Raw genomic sequence first — 14,838 nt, forward strand, 5'->3', positions numbered from 1 at the left:
GGACTGCACAATTACAGAAAATAGAAATTCGGCTCCAAATATAACCTTTTAGTCAAAAATACTCAAACTCCAGCCTGCGTCTGCTTGAATAAGAGTTATCAGGCAGGGGCTTCCCCACTTCTTTAGTGGTGCAATTTATGGTCTGTTTTACTTTACTACTGATTGCTCATGTTTTTGAAAGGAAGGTTAATTCCTTTGCTTTTAATGGAGTAGCTGTACTGTTAGTTCAGTAAGGCTTTGCATACACGATCAGGCTTCTCATCCCCCCGCCCTCTGTGTACTGTGCAGGGATGTCCCTACACTCAGTTCTTCACAGGCCATATAACACTGCAGCAGAACAGCTAATCTGCCGTCCCACTCCCACCGCTGCTTGCACCAACTGCAGAACAAAGCCAGGAGTCCTGATGATGAATTCGAGTACGGACAGTCTGTCTGTCTTGGGCTACAGTCAGTGCTGAAAATCGACGTCAAATTGTTGGGTTTGTGAGATGGAAGTTCATCATCTGAGCAAAACGTCGCACAGCAATTGCAGCCCCGCACCACCCACCCCAGCAATAGCAGCGGCAGAGATAAGCAAGCGCAGCTGATCAAAACCCGATATTTTTACTTGGACAGAAGCATCTTCCCTACATTGAGACGTGATGAAAAGAGGCAATTACACCAGAGCTAAGCAGAAGCTGCAGTGCTGTATAAAGCATTGTGCTGTACAAAGGCTGCTTATGACCAATATTAACAACTTAATGAGCTGTTAATGAGGCGCGCATTCAGCTTTTACTTGCAGCATGAAAACATTGCAAATCATTTTAGGGAGCTTCTGGATTGTCAATGGAGAATTAAAGATGTCAAATAAGCCCATCAAATCTATGTCTCAATCTGGACACTGCTTTCCAGTGCATTCTCTTAAAATTCCTTTTCCTATATGGTAGGATAACTCGCTTTGACAGCAGTGCGACTCTTACTTAGACTTTGCTTCCTTCTGCCTTGACATTAGATTTCAGTCTCCAGAGAGCTGCAGGGATGCCTTTTTGACATGTTGACATTAAGGACACTTCTTCCACAGACTCACACTGGCACGGTCACTTTGTGTCTTACCATTGTAAGAGCAGCTACTGAGCTAAGCTACCGAATTCAGAAGTTTAATTACGAAACCTTTGTACTCATCTGTAACAGGTTAAGAACATAAAACTACCCTTAAAAAAAAAATTAAAAAAAAATAGCCAGTTTGAATAGGAAAGGGAGCCAAGTTTTATACAGAAAATTCATATCCATAATTCCCCAGCACTGCAGCAATACCAGTAGCACACAAGGAATGACTAATGCTCTAATGTAGGCACACTTTACTTTGTTATTTTTTACTACCCTGTCACAGCCCTGCAGGATTAGATAATGCAGCCGAGTGCTATCTATACTGCTATTACCACCAGTGGAGCTGCATTGATGGGAACAACAAATCCAAATTGGACTTGCTGCAGACAAGCCCCAAGTGGAAACCATGCACAGAATGAGTCTGGAGAAGTTTAAAATCCACCAAGAAATACTGATGGGATGTACCCAGCGGCTGATCCTACTCCAGAAACGAAACACTGTTGGGATACAGGTGTAATGGTTTCCAGTAATGCAAGTGGAACTGAAAAGGTTTTTTTTCCCAGTCCGAACAGAAAATGCCTCACCACTTTTCCCCCCACCTCCATCTTCCTAGTTTCCCTTTCTGCTCTGACTTTACTCTCTCTTTTAGCGTATTGCTTGGATCTTTCACGCTGAGCTTGGAGGAGAACTTCTCCTTCCTTAGGGAAAAAGACACTGGGGACAGGATGAAAGGCCACTGTCACTCCTGGAGCAGGTCGTTCCCAGAACAGCTGTGTTGAGCTCATTCACAATGGAGCATGATCTTGGAACAGCTCTGCAGATTCTTTGAAGGGGAGGGGAAAAGGAAAATCAGTGTTTCAAACACCCTGCCACCCCTCAAAAGTAGCCTTTTGCTGATGTTCAGAAGTGTCAAGAATTAAAAGGCAAATACCTTAACATTTCAAAGGTTTGGTGCTTCTAAAGTGCCAAGGAAGTTCAACCCCTTTGAACTTGAACTCAAACTTGACGTCTGAGCAAGCGAAACCAATAATTTATTTATTATGCTACTTTCCAACAGCTTCCCTCCATCCCCTTTTGTTTATCAAGGGAAGATACTGTCTCTAGGCTGACAGGTTTTAGACTACTGCAATGTGAAATGGCCACGATAACCCTTCTCCTCCCTCCTCCAGCGGCATCTGGGATGGAAATGCCCACCCAGTTCTTCCAGCTATGCCAGCAGCGATGTGCTCCCGATCTGCATTCGTGCAGCCAGTCACCAAGGGATGGACCCACGTGTCCCAAATGGGGGAAACGGCCAAGGGGGGCATGGCAGGCTGAGGGAAGCTGCCAGCCCTGATGCGCTGAAATGTTGTCGTTCCTCTTGCAGGCTGTTAACAAAGAGGCACGGGGGACTTCTCTGCACAGCATCTTCTCAGCTACATTCGGGGCAGGGAAGGAGCTAAAGTTTCTGTGCTGTAAGAGAAAGGGGGGCCCAAGGCAGCGCTGAGGGACTCCCTTCTCCAGAAAGCGACCTATGGATGGGGAGATGACCCCACATGGGGTATTTGGTATGAACACATGGAAAGAGTGAGGCCAGCAGAAAGAGATGAAAACACTCAAGGACAAAGCAGCCTTGTTCTGAGAACCTTCTCTGCCATTAGCACGAGACAGAAAGGGACACTGCCCAAGCATAGGTGACCAGGTAAGAAGGCACAAGTACTCTTTGCTAGAAACAATTTTGTAAAGGGGAGCCAGGTGCCTGGAGCCGAGTCTTTGCTTCCTTACGAGGCTTCTTTCTCCTTGGCATGGCTTCTTCTCCCTATTTTATCTTCTCCTTCCCAACCCTAAATCACTACTTTTGGTCTTGGAGCTTCCTAGGTGGTTTCTATTTCTTGCCTGCAAAATGCTGGAGATGGCCAGGCAGCTCTGAGCATTCCCCCGATGTTATGGCAGAGCAGAGCTTCTCTCCATGTGTCAGCCACAGCTGGACAAAATAATGTGTGAACTCCAGGAACACCTGTGGAGCTGCAGGCAGGAGGGCAGATCAAAATAATTGTAGATAACAGTGAAGGAGTTGCTTCGGTGCCTGCTAGCTTTGCACCAGGAGATAGGTTCAGGTTTTTGAAGGTGGTAAGAAAAGAAAGGTAAGAAGTAGTTGTCCCTCTAACCCACTCATGTTCCTTTCCAAGCTAGTTTTACTCGGAAGAAGGTGAGATGGCCAGGACACCTTTTCTGAAAGGGGATGGTATAACCGAGGCAGCATTTCAATGGAGGACTTTTCTAAGAAGGGGATCTCTGTCTCCAGCTCTTTTCACTCCTTGCCTTTCCCATTGTGGAGCCACCTCTCAGAGATCATTATTAAAAAGAACAACAACCAACCAGCCTCATCAGTCCTTGTGAATTCTGAAGGTCGCCCGTGTCACCATCAGTTACAGTGACACACATCCCTCCCCTCTTCACACAAATGGATTTACAGCCTGTGTAAAAGCTAGTGTCTCTCGGTGCACTTCACCCCTTCTGCTACCTTCTCTCCACACACGCACTCTCCTCCCGCAGCAGCTGCTGGAAGAAATTATGAATTCCATTATTTTTCATCCAGAACAGCTTTACAGTATATGGGAGAAGCACTGGAGGCTGCAGGCTCGTTAGCACAGGATTTCTATTGATGCCTTCCATTTTATTCACCTTCCCAAATCAGGTGAAGCACGCCTGCCCCAAACCTGTGATTTTTGTTTAATTAATATGCTGGTAGTAGAGTCTTCTGAACTCCAGAGCCCACCACACAATCAGCTAGTGACAGCGACCCAGCAGAATAACGCTCTTGATATAGTGGCTGCTCTAACAGAGTCTTAATTTCAGTCGAGCAGAACAGCACCTCTGGTAGCAGCTGCGTTTAGAGTTGGGATGAATATCAGTACCCAGCCTCTCGCCGAACATTCGCTGCCTTCCCAATCAAAGCCGGCATCCCTGACAGCTGAACTGTTAAATGAATTAACAAGGCGAGAAGGGGGCTTGCCGATGGGGCTGCGACTCCCTTCCTAATTTCTGCAAGTGGTGGCTTTCAATTTTTCTGTCATTTGTCGAGAGATGCACATGGTTCTCTAATGAGCAGGGCAGAGCTGCAGCCAGCTCTGAAAAGGCAATGTTATGAGGATCTTCTGGTCTGCGGAGGAGAGGGATCCAGGCACTGGAGGCAGGTGGGGGAAGGATGCTGGCTCTGTTCAGACTGAGCAGGCAGCTCATCCTTCCCGGCTGCACTGAGCACAAGGACTCCCAGCCTGCTGCTCTCCTGACACATGGAAGAATTGCTCTCCACGCTGCTGAGCTTTGCAAATGTCCAGGCAGAACTCAAAATGGAGCCTTTGCCAGGGCTTTAATCTTAGGGGTTACTGTAACAAGAAAAAGGTTTTACTCCCCTTGTAGCAAAAAAAAAAAAAAAAAAAGAAAAAAGAAAAAATCCAACCAAGAAACCGCAAACCACTTGCATCTATCTTCCTTTATTCACCAGGAAAGGCAGCACTCAGAGGTCTGTTACTTGTCTCTGCCCTGTTGGCTACCAGCAGGTTGCTCTCCCCAAAATTTCCCCCCACCCATCAGTCAGAGGCAAGTGAGACTGGAGCGCTCGGGCTGCCCCAGAAGGCTCCTGGCTGCAGTACAGCTCAGTGGCACTCAAAGAGCTCAAGAGATACTCTCCATTAGGGTGCTTTTTACTCATTTGATTGGCAAAACTGCCAGAAGGCTGGTTTTGATGGGTTCCCCAAACCCCCCAAGTTTTTCAGGGTGTTCCATTGCCTACTCTTCTTGTAAAAATCCAGATACAATGGCAGGAAAATCTTCAGATCAAACAGGGGAGAGTGCAAGAGAGAAGGAAGGAATTACAGACACTCCTGCATCGCTCGTCTGGCTGTACCAGACGTCAAAGCTGAACCCTCAGTATTATTTCCAGGTGCCCCCCCCCCCCCCCCCCCCCCCCCCCCCCCGTAAGAAACAGCCCCTAGAACTGCACAGAACTGGGTGTTTTGACTGAGCTGGCCTAAGCCCAGCACATTTCCCCCAAGGCATGTGCTGTATATTCCTCTTTTTACAGCCGAGAGGAACGTTCTCGCACCCACCAGAATTACTGCAACCCTTATGGCAGAACAAAGCACCGTTTAATGGTCTCGAGGCATAAGTTATCGGGGGCCTTCAAGCTGGGGACCAGTCCCCTTCCGTCATTTTGTGTTCAGTGCTATGCCTGTGATGCCAGCACCTGTAGTTTATCGAGAAGGGTTTCTCTCTTTTTACCATGGATGCCCCACTGCTCAAGCTAAGCAGCCCCCTTTTTTCCAGCTTGCTGTTTAACTGCCTTTGCCACGGGTAAGAACATCAAATAAACAATAACAACAAACCCTTGTATTTCCACAGCACATTTTAACTCAAAGGTGTCACAAATCAATTTAAAACTTAAATTGCAATACCAGCTCCAATCACTTTACTCACAGTATAAATCACAGCCAGTTTTGGAGGTGGAAAAGGCAGTTATCTAACAAAGCATAACAACTTCACACAACAAGACTGAAAATCGGCAGGAAGATCCTACATTCATCATTTCTGCCGCATGAACCTGGATTGTCCCTAACCGGAGGTAAATCCAGCATCTCTAAAAAACTATCTCAGTCATGCCACAACTTCAGATACACCAGCCTTGCCTGTGAAAGGAGGTCTGTGCATACCAGTTTCCTCTCAAGTTTGGCTCCTTCCATTGCCCCGTTCCTTGTCTGAGTTACAACAAGGAAGACCTGGGCCACGGGATTGAAAGACACAATATAACAGCATTTCCTTGTTTTCCCCAGCTGATTTTCTCTGCTGCGTACACGTGTATAAAAGCATGTGCTGGCTCCATTTGCAGCAGGGAGAACTGTAGCTCTGAAACAAAAATGTATCTTGAAGCCAGATACAGTTGGCTCCACTTGGGCTTTCTTTGCTGCAGTTGCAGAAGTAAGTTGGAGCAGCAGCAAACTAGAAAAAAAAAAGTAAATATTGCCAGCTGTCTCTCCAGAACCAAGCTGCTCTGATTAATTTATGATGTTTTCAGAGAAAGATAGTGAATGTTACACCATATTTGAAATGAAAAGGTTAAGAAGAGTTTAAAAAATCATGCAGTAGAGTTTAAAAAACCCGTGATTTGCTTACTTTTGAGCAGTAGAATATTTTATGAATAATAATGAAATGAATTAGTGCTGGGTTTGATAGCTTCTACATCCTAGCCTTGAGACAGAAGAACAAAAGTGTAATCAGATTCATTCACGGTAGCAGGCTGAACAACAGGAGGGTGCGTGTCGCCTATTCTTCTTCTAAGCTTCAAAAGATGCTGCTGCAAAAATTGATACCATAACTACCAATGATTTCGGCGCCAGCCTCTCTCCAGCTGGGGTCACCATAAACACGGCACTGCCACCGTGGCTGTGAGGAAGACATCAGCTATTCCAGTCCCACGCTCCTCAGATCGAGTCACCGAGAAGCACAGGCTCAGCGGCGGGTTATCTGGGCGCTGCAAAATCACCTGTTTCACAAAGCATTCAAAGCAGCGTCTAGTTAACTGCCTCATCCTGATCTCCACCTCCGGCCTCCTGACGGAGGGATTTTAAAATGATCAGCAAGTTACATTTCATAAATACAGCCTGGATTCACGCAGGAGATCTGTAGTCAGTAACAGCATGAGTAGTGCCATTGACCCCCAGCTTCTGCAGCGGCTGTGTGCGGCTAAAGAGGTGCATGTTCCTGAGAGCAGTCGTCACCTGTGCCTCCAAAGCTGGCGTTAAACTAGACACAGTGTCATCTTGACTTCACGACCATAAGAATATAGCAAGGTGTGGTGCACCGGCAGCATCTCTACACAGAGGGCTATAAAATAAAAGCAGCAGCTTTCCAAGTCTCTCTTGTTTTGTAGTTTTGTATCTTTTCCCTCGTGGCATTTCTGTGCTCCACTTTTCACTTCTTTAACTTGAGTCAATTTTTCCCTCAAGCTAATTTGGTATGAACAGTCATCCTCCTGCAACTCCAGAAATATTTTCTCTTCTTTCTTTCAAACGCCCTTTCTCCCCTTCTTCGTGTAGACCAACTGGCAAGTGACTGGCAGTGCCAGCCTATTCTAGGAGAGGATGCTACAAAAAAACCTGTTAGCCAACATGACTGGGAAATGTTTCAAATCAACCCTTTCCTGGACAAATATTAAAGATTATCTGGAGAATACTAAAGCATGCCAGTACTTTTAAAAAAATAATCTGCTAATTTTCCTTTTACCTACCTGCTTCTCCCACAAACACTTCCACTGGTGTGCTGGTAGGGCTTTCACCAATAACATTATATGCTGTCATTAGTACTTCGTATCTCTTGTATTTCTTCAAATCTGAAAAAATAAAATAGCATACGTTACTATTTATACTTCATTACAGGTATTTTTTTAGACTACATCCCCTCTTTACCACCAGACTTCTCTCTCGAAAACGCAGCACCAGAACAGGACAACAGTGCAATGTCTCCTTCCATTCTTCCTTAGCTCACACATTACAGCAGGATTTGCATAATTATGAAAGATCTTTGTGATGAAATGGCAGGATTTTTCAGTGTTTTCTCACAGTGTTGCTCCAGCAAGAGGAATCTTTCCTGATGGGTAACTAGCTAGAGGAACGTCTCTAGGTCATTCTTAATGACAGAAAAAGGCAGTGCTTTGCTTTGAATGTTCAACATACAGGCTTTTTTCCACCTCTACCGGTAAGGAGGAACTTGGCTTCAAGCCTCTGCCTAACCCCTGGGGCTTTCATCTAGGGAGTCACTCAGCAGCTCAAGAATGTCTCGGCTGAAGCAGGGTGCAGAAGATGATCTGCAGTGGAGACCCCTGTGTCCCGCTGGATGTACCGCACGGGTCTCCTTCTCCTTCAGAGCGACCACAGCCTGAACAGCTATCACAGAGGGAAAGGAGGACTTAAAGCCTGGACTCTGTTTGGCCACTAGGCAACCAATTGCTTTGCTGACATATAGAAAATACTCTGACAGATGAGGTAGGACAGCGAGACCAGTGTGAAAAAATCTAGAAAACCCAACTGTATGAGGGTAATTAACAGATGCAAATGAGGGTGGAGTGGAATCACATCAACGTCATTAGGGGAGGCAGCACCTGAGCGGTTTCAGATTTTGCATTTTCAGGATGAAAGAATCAATCCTAACAGAAGTATTTATCATCTACAATATTTAACAGTGAAATTAGAGTAAGAGAGCGCTCAATAATATAAACTGCCCTATCCAAATGAGCATTGAATTGATTAAGACACACATGGCCAGGGGTCCAAATTTCTCCCTTTGCCAATAATTTCTTCTGCTGTCTATGAATCAGATAGCAGCCTTGACTCTGTGGCTGACAGCGTGCCATCGGTTTGGGAAGGTTCAATAAAACGAATCATTCCGTTTCACAGAAATATTTAGAAGTGTTGTGCTCCTATATCTGACTCCAAATCCAGCATCATTCCCCAGTCTCAGGCATATTGTAAATGACATCACATCACTATTTTTTTCATGTGATACCCCTAAACTCAGATGGACCGCAAAACATGTAGCAAGCAAATCAGCAATAATGATGCTAAGTTTGTAAACAAACAAACAAACAAAAGTAACATATATAGGATATAGTTGCGGGCGGCTTGTACAGGGAACCCTTAATTGCTGCCACAAAAAGCCACAAGGGAGATTTTAGCGTTAACTGCATGTGTAAGAAAATGGAACGCATGAGTTCATGCATGCAAGTTTCAGTGGGGATAGGGCTGCATATTTTTTTTTTTCAGCCCATCACAATCTGTGACTCAAAAGCCTTGGGCAAAACCTATCTAGTGAACCATCACCACTACAAAGCAACTTGCCTTTTAACTCTGTCGAATGCTATTTTATTCATTTCCAATTGAAAACACCTCTGGAGATGCACATGAACTCATTGGGCCCTCTCTAAGCTGGCCTCCTGCTCCACGGAATGCCCGAGCATCTCAATGTTTGAATCATAGGACTAATGATGTGATACAGCTAAACTCAGATGGACTGCAAAATATGTAGCAAGCGAATCAAAATTCATTTAGCATCAGCAATACTGGCTTTTTTCAGTCAATAATGTTTTACCTTCCCAGCAGCCACATTTATACAACAGCTACCTACTTGCATCGTCAACGTCTCTTGATGTAGGGAAAGCAAAGGCTTAAAGAAAAAGAAACTTGAGAAAGCTGAATCATTAATATGTGTTGATTTCTGCTAGATCCACTGAGGAGAACCATAGGAGTTTGCCCGTAATGTATTTTGAACCATTACAGAATCCCATCTAAAGGCAATGTGCACTTACGTGTTAATTCATACGTCGTTAATGCAGAGCTGCTGTTCACTGTCTTGAAGCTGCTTTGGGCTATTCAGGGTAAGCAAAGCAGAAAGCTTGTTACAGTGCGAGGAAATAGTTATTGCAAATGATGTACAGCAGAGACAGAGGCAAATGATGCAGTGCACACACACACACAGTTTGAGCTTTAGGACTATACCTTGAAGGGCAATAAAATCACATCACTCTCTCGTAACACATCAAAAGCATCTCACTCACACAGGGCTGTTTCATTTCCTTCTCAAACAGAATCTCACAAACATACAACACAGAAATGTCCTGACTTCTAGATTCAATAGAACAAATGAGTGAAAACGAAAGAATTTCTAGGGGGGAAACACTCAACACTGTATTATACATCCTTATTTCTCAACATGCAAAATTCATATCCTGAAGAGCTGCAGGGTAAAGACCTGGAACACCAGCCACGAAGAGCGAACACCTACAATAGGACGGGACCCATTTCTTTAAACGTGTGTGAGATTTCCCACAGTTTCACTTCTAGGATTCAATATTCCTGCTGTGAGCAAATTGTAATAATATGCCAAGTTGTACAAAACCGCAGGTCAGTGAGGAACAGAGGTGTTCTAAGGGTGAATTGTCATATTACGAGGAGAAGGAGGAATATTTTGCTTAAAATACACTTCTCTCCACCCCTTTCTCTCGACTCTCTGGAGAGGTACAGCATGTTTTTTTCTACTCTACAGCTATTAGGAACATAGCTGCAGGGCCAGCCAAGAAGAGGGAAGAAAGGAATCCGGTAGGTTTCACAGGCTCCCTGGCTTGTGAGACTAGACAACATCCAAAGTCATTATTTAATGATAATATACAGAGTCAGTGATTCAGCTATTGTCTGGAGAAAAACCCTTACGCAGACCTACATCTATGAGTAGAGATTTACATCTCTGCTCTGTCCTCGTTAAAACTCTGTACAGCCGGAGAAGTCTCATTCAGCACTAACCATGTGACGGAGGTCAGTTAGGTGCTTATTTCTATTTATATTTAAGGCATCCACTTTTTCCACATCCCCACAAAAATCACTCTTGCTTTTGTAGAAACGACTTTGATGGGTTCAGAGAAACATGGAAGATGGTGTAAGATATTGAAATGGCCTCACTCATCCCTATGCTGCTGCTCTTAGCGTATTATAATACTCTGAATATTCCACTGACATCAAACAGGACAAAAGCTGGTGCCTCTGTGAGCACATCTCATTGCTGGGCCATGTCTGTCAGGCTACCAAGGGCTCACATCTTTGCCTCCCATCATCTTATTCTGCCTATTCTTCCCTCTGATTTCCTTTCTAGCCTTTGTCTAAAAATCCTTTTCAGTTTTCTATTATTCCTCTCCCTCTCCACCTTCTTTCCATGTGAGCCAAAAATCCCAGTGACTAACATGGCAAGCGTGCACCTTAAAATTATTGCTCATTTTTGCTATTTTCTTCCAAAATAGGGACAAACAATTTGGAACTGTAAAAACTGTATTTAAAACTTCTCGGCTGTTTTCCTATACTGCAAGAAGAATAACAAAATAAAAATGATTAAAAAAATAGCATGAAAGAAAAAGGTTCCCAGCTGAGGAAAACAAAGTCTCTCTTTTTTTTTTGTCTGATGGCAGAACAAAGTATACTAGGGTAATCATGAAATGGAGGCAGCAGAAAGCAGGGAATCAGAGGATACGTGGGGGACAGAACATCAATTCAAGTATGCTGGCGTAGATTAGCACGTACCATTACAACTGCTGCTGCTGGGGCAGAAGTTAACTAGCATTTTTTAGCATCTTCACCCCGATTATGTAAAAGCTAAATTATCCCCAGGACTCTCAGACACAACGGTGTGTTATTTCCATGGAGCAAAAGGGCATACGGTGCCCGGTATAATGATGGATTACCATTCTGGGGTATCATAGGGCCCCAAACACAGGCTTACGTGTGAGCTCTGCTCTTAAAGCTGAAGGGTTCTGGATGGTTTTGGATTCTGTTCCAGATCCAGTGTCGTAATCCAGCTCCCGGTAGTAGATCCGGTATCCCAACAGCAAGCCGTTTAGACTCTCAACTTTGGGAGGCTGAAAAACATTCAGGTTAAGAACAGAATTGTTAAGGTGTGCATCACATCCAACATCCATCACAACGGGCAGCAGCGGACACCAGTCCTGCGCGAAGGGACACCGTGCTCCCTGCTGAAAATAGCCATTGGTAATGCACAGGGTCAAAGGCTGTGTCATTTGGAAAACACATTAAAGGCAACTTTAATGATTTTACTCAGCTGTGGCAATTACACAAGGCTCTTTACTCAAAACCTGACACCTGATGTACTACGCTGAGAGCTAAGCTCCTTTCCTTCTCGGTCCATGGGAACTTGTGTGTGATAATTTACTTAAACGTGTCCTTGAAAATGCATGTTGCTGGCCACCACCAGCAGAACAGTAAAACAGCACTTCACTTCTTCCAAGATGAAAAGAAATAAATAAATTTGTCAAAGACAGAATTCCTTTTGTGGCTATTTTCCTTGGGGACTTCTCACAGGACATTCTTCATTCACCATTATTTTACTGAAAGACTGATGAGAGAATAACAAAGAATTGGTGTATTTGGGCTTTAATTAGGAAGATGAAAATAGGTCTCATAGCCTCAGAGAGGCATTTAGCAAGGAGTCACGGTGTGATGGACTTTGGTGCGTTGCACAGGTCCAGTCCCACAGGCAATCCCAGCCCCTCCCCAGCAGTCTGGAGCAGTGCAGTGTGTATGGCCATTGCACCGGCTCTGATAGGAGGGTTTTTTCTTCTGCAACATGCTGGAAGATGCTCAAAGACATAGCACCTCAGCAAGGATTCCTCAGCAGCCCCTCACATCTTCCTTCGGGTGCTGACACACACTGAAAAGGCCATTTTTGTCTGAATGGCTTGCTTAAATAGAGACAAGCAAAGGGCTTCTTCATGTTTGGGAAAAAAAATACTTTCATGAGTCTAACACAAGCTAAGAACTGCAGAGAAGATGCCCTGAGCCATCTTCTAAAGATTCTTGTGCTGAAATTTAAGGGGCTGAAAATATAAAGGATTTTAATGATGATCTTGCCTTTAATCCAGAAAGATCCCTAGCAGTCCTTGCTAAGGGAACCCTTCTGTCCATTGTGGACAAATTAATTGCTGGTGTGAAATGCTGCCACAATAGAAGGTAATACCACATCTAATTTTAATGAAGAAACTAAGAATACTTTTACAGGAAAGAAGGAAGATATTTGGTAATAACCTAGCATTCCGCTTCCAGAAACGACAAGAATTTTCCATTACTTCAGCACGATGGCAAATGGAAAGAGGGGGCTGTCCCATCTCAGTGCAAAGGACTTTGCTTTGGGTGAGGGCTGAAAGAATTAAGTAGAAAGACTGCAGTTTATGGCAACCAAACAAGAAAATTATGTGAACCAGCGTGTAAGAAAGCTCTACAGCTACCAGGAAAAAAGAGCAGAAACTGCTCCCGCAAGAAGCTGCCTTCTTTTGCAGCTGTCCTGCCCAGAGCCTGCTGAAAGCAATCCAAATAGCCCCAAGATCCCGCAGTCCTTGCTCTGCATGGCTGGAGAACCTCATTCATCATTGTTTCATGCTCATTATTTTGCTCCATCCTTTGGAGAAGCTCTGACTACCTTTCACTGTTATTTAGCATCCGCACTACAGAATGATCCAGGAACACAGGATTGCGAGGGACCTCAGCAATCAGCAGGACTGGGCCCTCAGGACTGCAGAGAGTCAGCTCCTTACTGTCCCTGTCACAAACAGCAACCTCCACCAGAACACGGGCTGAGTTTTCTGCTTCCCAGTATTCCTGTTGGAAAGCTGTTCCAAGCCTCACTGCTTGGGTGGTTAGAAACATGCATTTAATTTCTAATCTAAACAATTCGTAGCTAGTTTATAACCATTTGCTCCTGTGCTAACGCTGCCTTTTGGGTTCAACTGTTCTTCTCCCTACGGGGTGTTTACTCCCATGATGTATTTTAAAAAGGGCAATCATATTCCCTCGCAGACTCCATTTCACAAGGCAAATAAATCAACCTCTTGTACAACAGCCTTTCCTAGCTGAGCCCCGTGTCCAAGGGATGGAGCAAACAGACCACAGTTTGTCCAGGGCTGCCTGGCGACACCATGGCTCAGGGACCAGCTGAAATGTTCTCCTCTGCAAGGTGGAGATGACAAGCTGTGGTTTACTGGCAGTTACTGGTATATCTATTGTGATCTTTCTTTTTTCTTTCTCTTTTCCAATCTTTTGACTTTTCTCTCGTTTTCTGTATTACACTGAAGTTGTTTTAGCTGTGGTGGGGCAGAGAAGGGCTCCACAGCACGGCAGCATCCTTCCCTCCCCCTCTCCTGGCAGGGAGGGGTCCCAACGCAAGGCACCAGGACTGTCTTCTCCAGAGACAGGGTGAAGTGAGGCACTTGAGTGTATCACCACGGAGGAGAGAAGGTGCAAGAAAACAGAACCTGTCCAGCAAGGAAATAAACTTCACGTAACAAAAAAAATACTGTGAACATTAAATGGATTTGTATTTTAAGTTAATCACTACCTAGAAGGAAGGTGCTCTTGGAAAGATTCAATGTCTTTTTCCTATTTCAAATATTAATACCTTTTTTTTTTAATAATAAAAAAAATGAGGTGGAATATCCTACAGAATCTTAAAAAGAAAACACTGCTGAAGCTGAGAAAGAGACTGTTACTCCCTGCCTTGCTATATAACTGCCTAACAGATAACGCTTAATTCCTTATTGTGGTACCAAATGTTTTTCTTTCATGTGATTCTCCCATTTTTTCCTTCCTTTAAATTTAGGACAGGAAAGCTCAGAAAATAGATGGCTTGAAAATGGTCTTTCTCCTTGCAATGGAAATGTTGGTTCTTCCCTGAAAAGGGTACTCTGCTAAAAGGTCAGGTCTTCCCCTTCCTAGCTGTCTTTCATGGACAAAACTCTGCTTTTGATGTAATGGATTATTTAGGATTTTGTAGGAAGGCCTGAGGGATCTGCTGAAATAGGTAAAATGATTACGAGTGGCAGCCTGAAATGTACAGAAGTAAGAGAAACATTTTTGTGCTGTTTAAAAATAATTAAAAAAAAAAAGAGACTGAAATGTTAAGTTTGAATAATTGTTATCTTTAAGGTAGAAGCAGAACAGAACATGATCCTGATGTTAACTGTAATATCCTTCACAACATCGGAAATAACCTTGCATTATTGATACAACAGACCTCAATGGAAATTACTTATTTTCTTCCTACTTTAAATTTAAAAATAATGGACTGATTGGACCAAGCAGCTGAAAGCACAGATAGTGCATCTAGAGTTTGTTTTGTGAATTATTAAAACAGCTCAAAGTTAAAAATTTAGCGTTGCTTGGAAATCTA

General features: G+C 44.0%; 1 protein-coding gene across 4 annotated transcripts in view; it reads right to left on the bottom strand.

Moving 5' to 3' along the window:
* SDK1 (sidekick cell adhesion molecule 1) overlaps window positions 1-14,838 on the bottom strand; it is a 412,574-nt gene that overhangs the window by 41,692 nt on the left and 356,044 nt on the right. For 3 of the 4 annotated variants that reach the window (XM_055708535.1, XM_055708536.1, XM_055708534.1), the window contains 3 exons: window positions 11,383-11,518; window positions 9,425-9,484; window positions 7,352-7,453 (listed from right to left, as the gene is read on the bottom strand). In XM_055708535.1, the coding sequence (XP_055564510.1) occupies window positions 7,352-7,453; window positions 9,425-9,484; window positions 11,383-11,518 (298 nt within the window). The remainder of the gene's footprint in view (window positions 1-7,351; window positions 7,454-9,424; window positions 9,485-11,382; window positions 11,519-14,838) is intronic. The other variant, XM_055708537.1, reaches the window with a different exon arrangement.

The sequence above is a fragment of the Falco cherrug genome, chromosome 4, assembly GCF_023634085.1.
Source record: "Falco cherrug isolate bFalChe1 chromosome 4, bFalChe1.pri, whole genome shotgun sequence".
NCBI classification, from domain to species: domain Eukaryota; kingdom Metazoa; phylum Chordata; class Aves; order Falconiformes; family Falconidae; genus Falco; species Falco cherrug.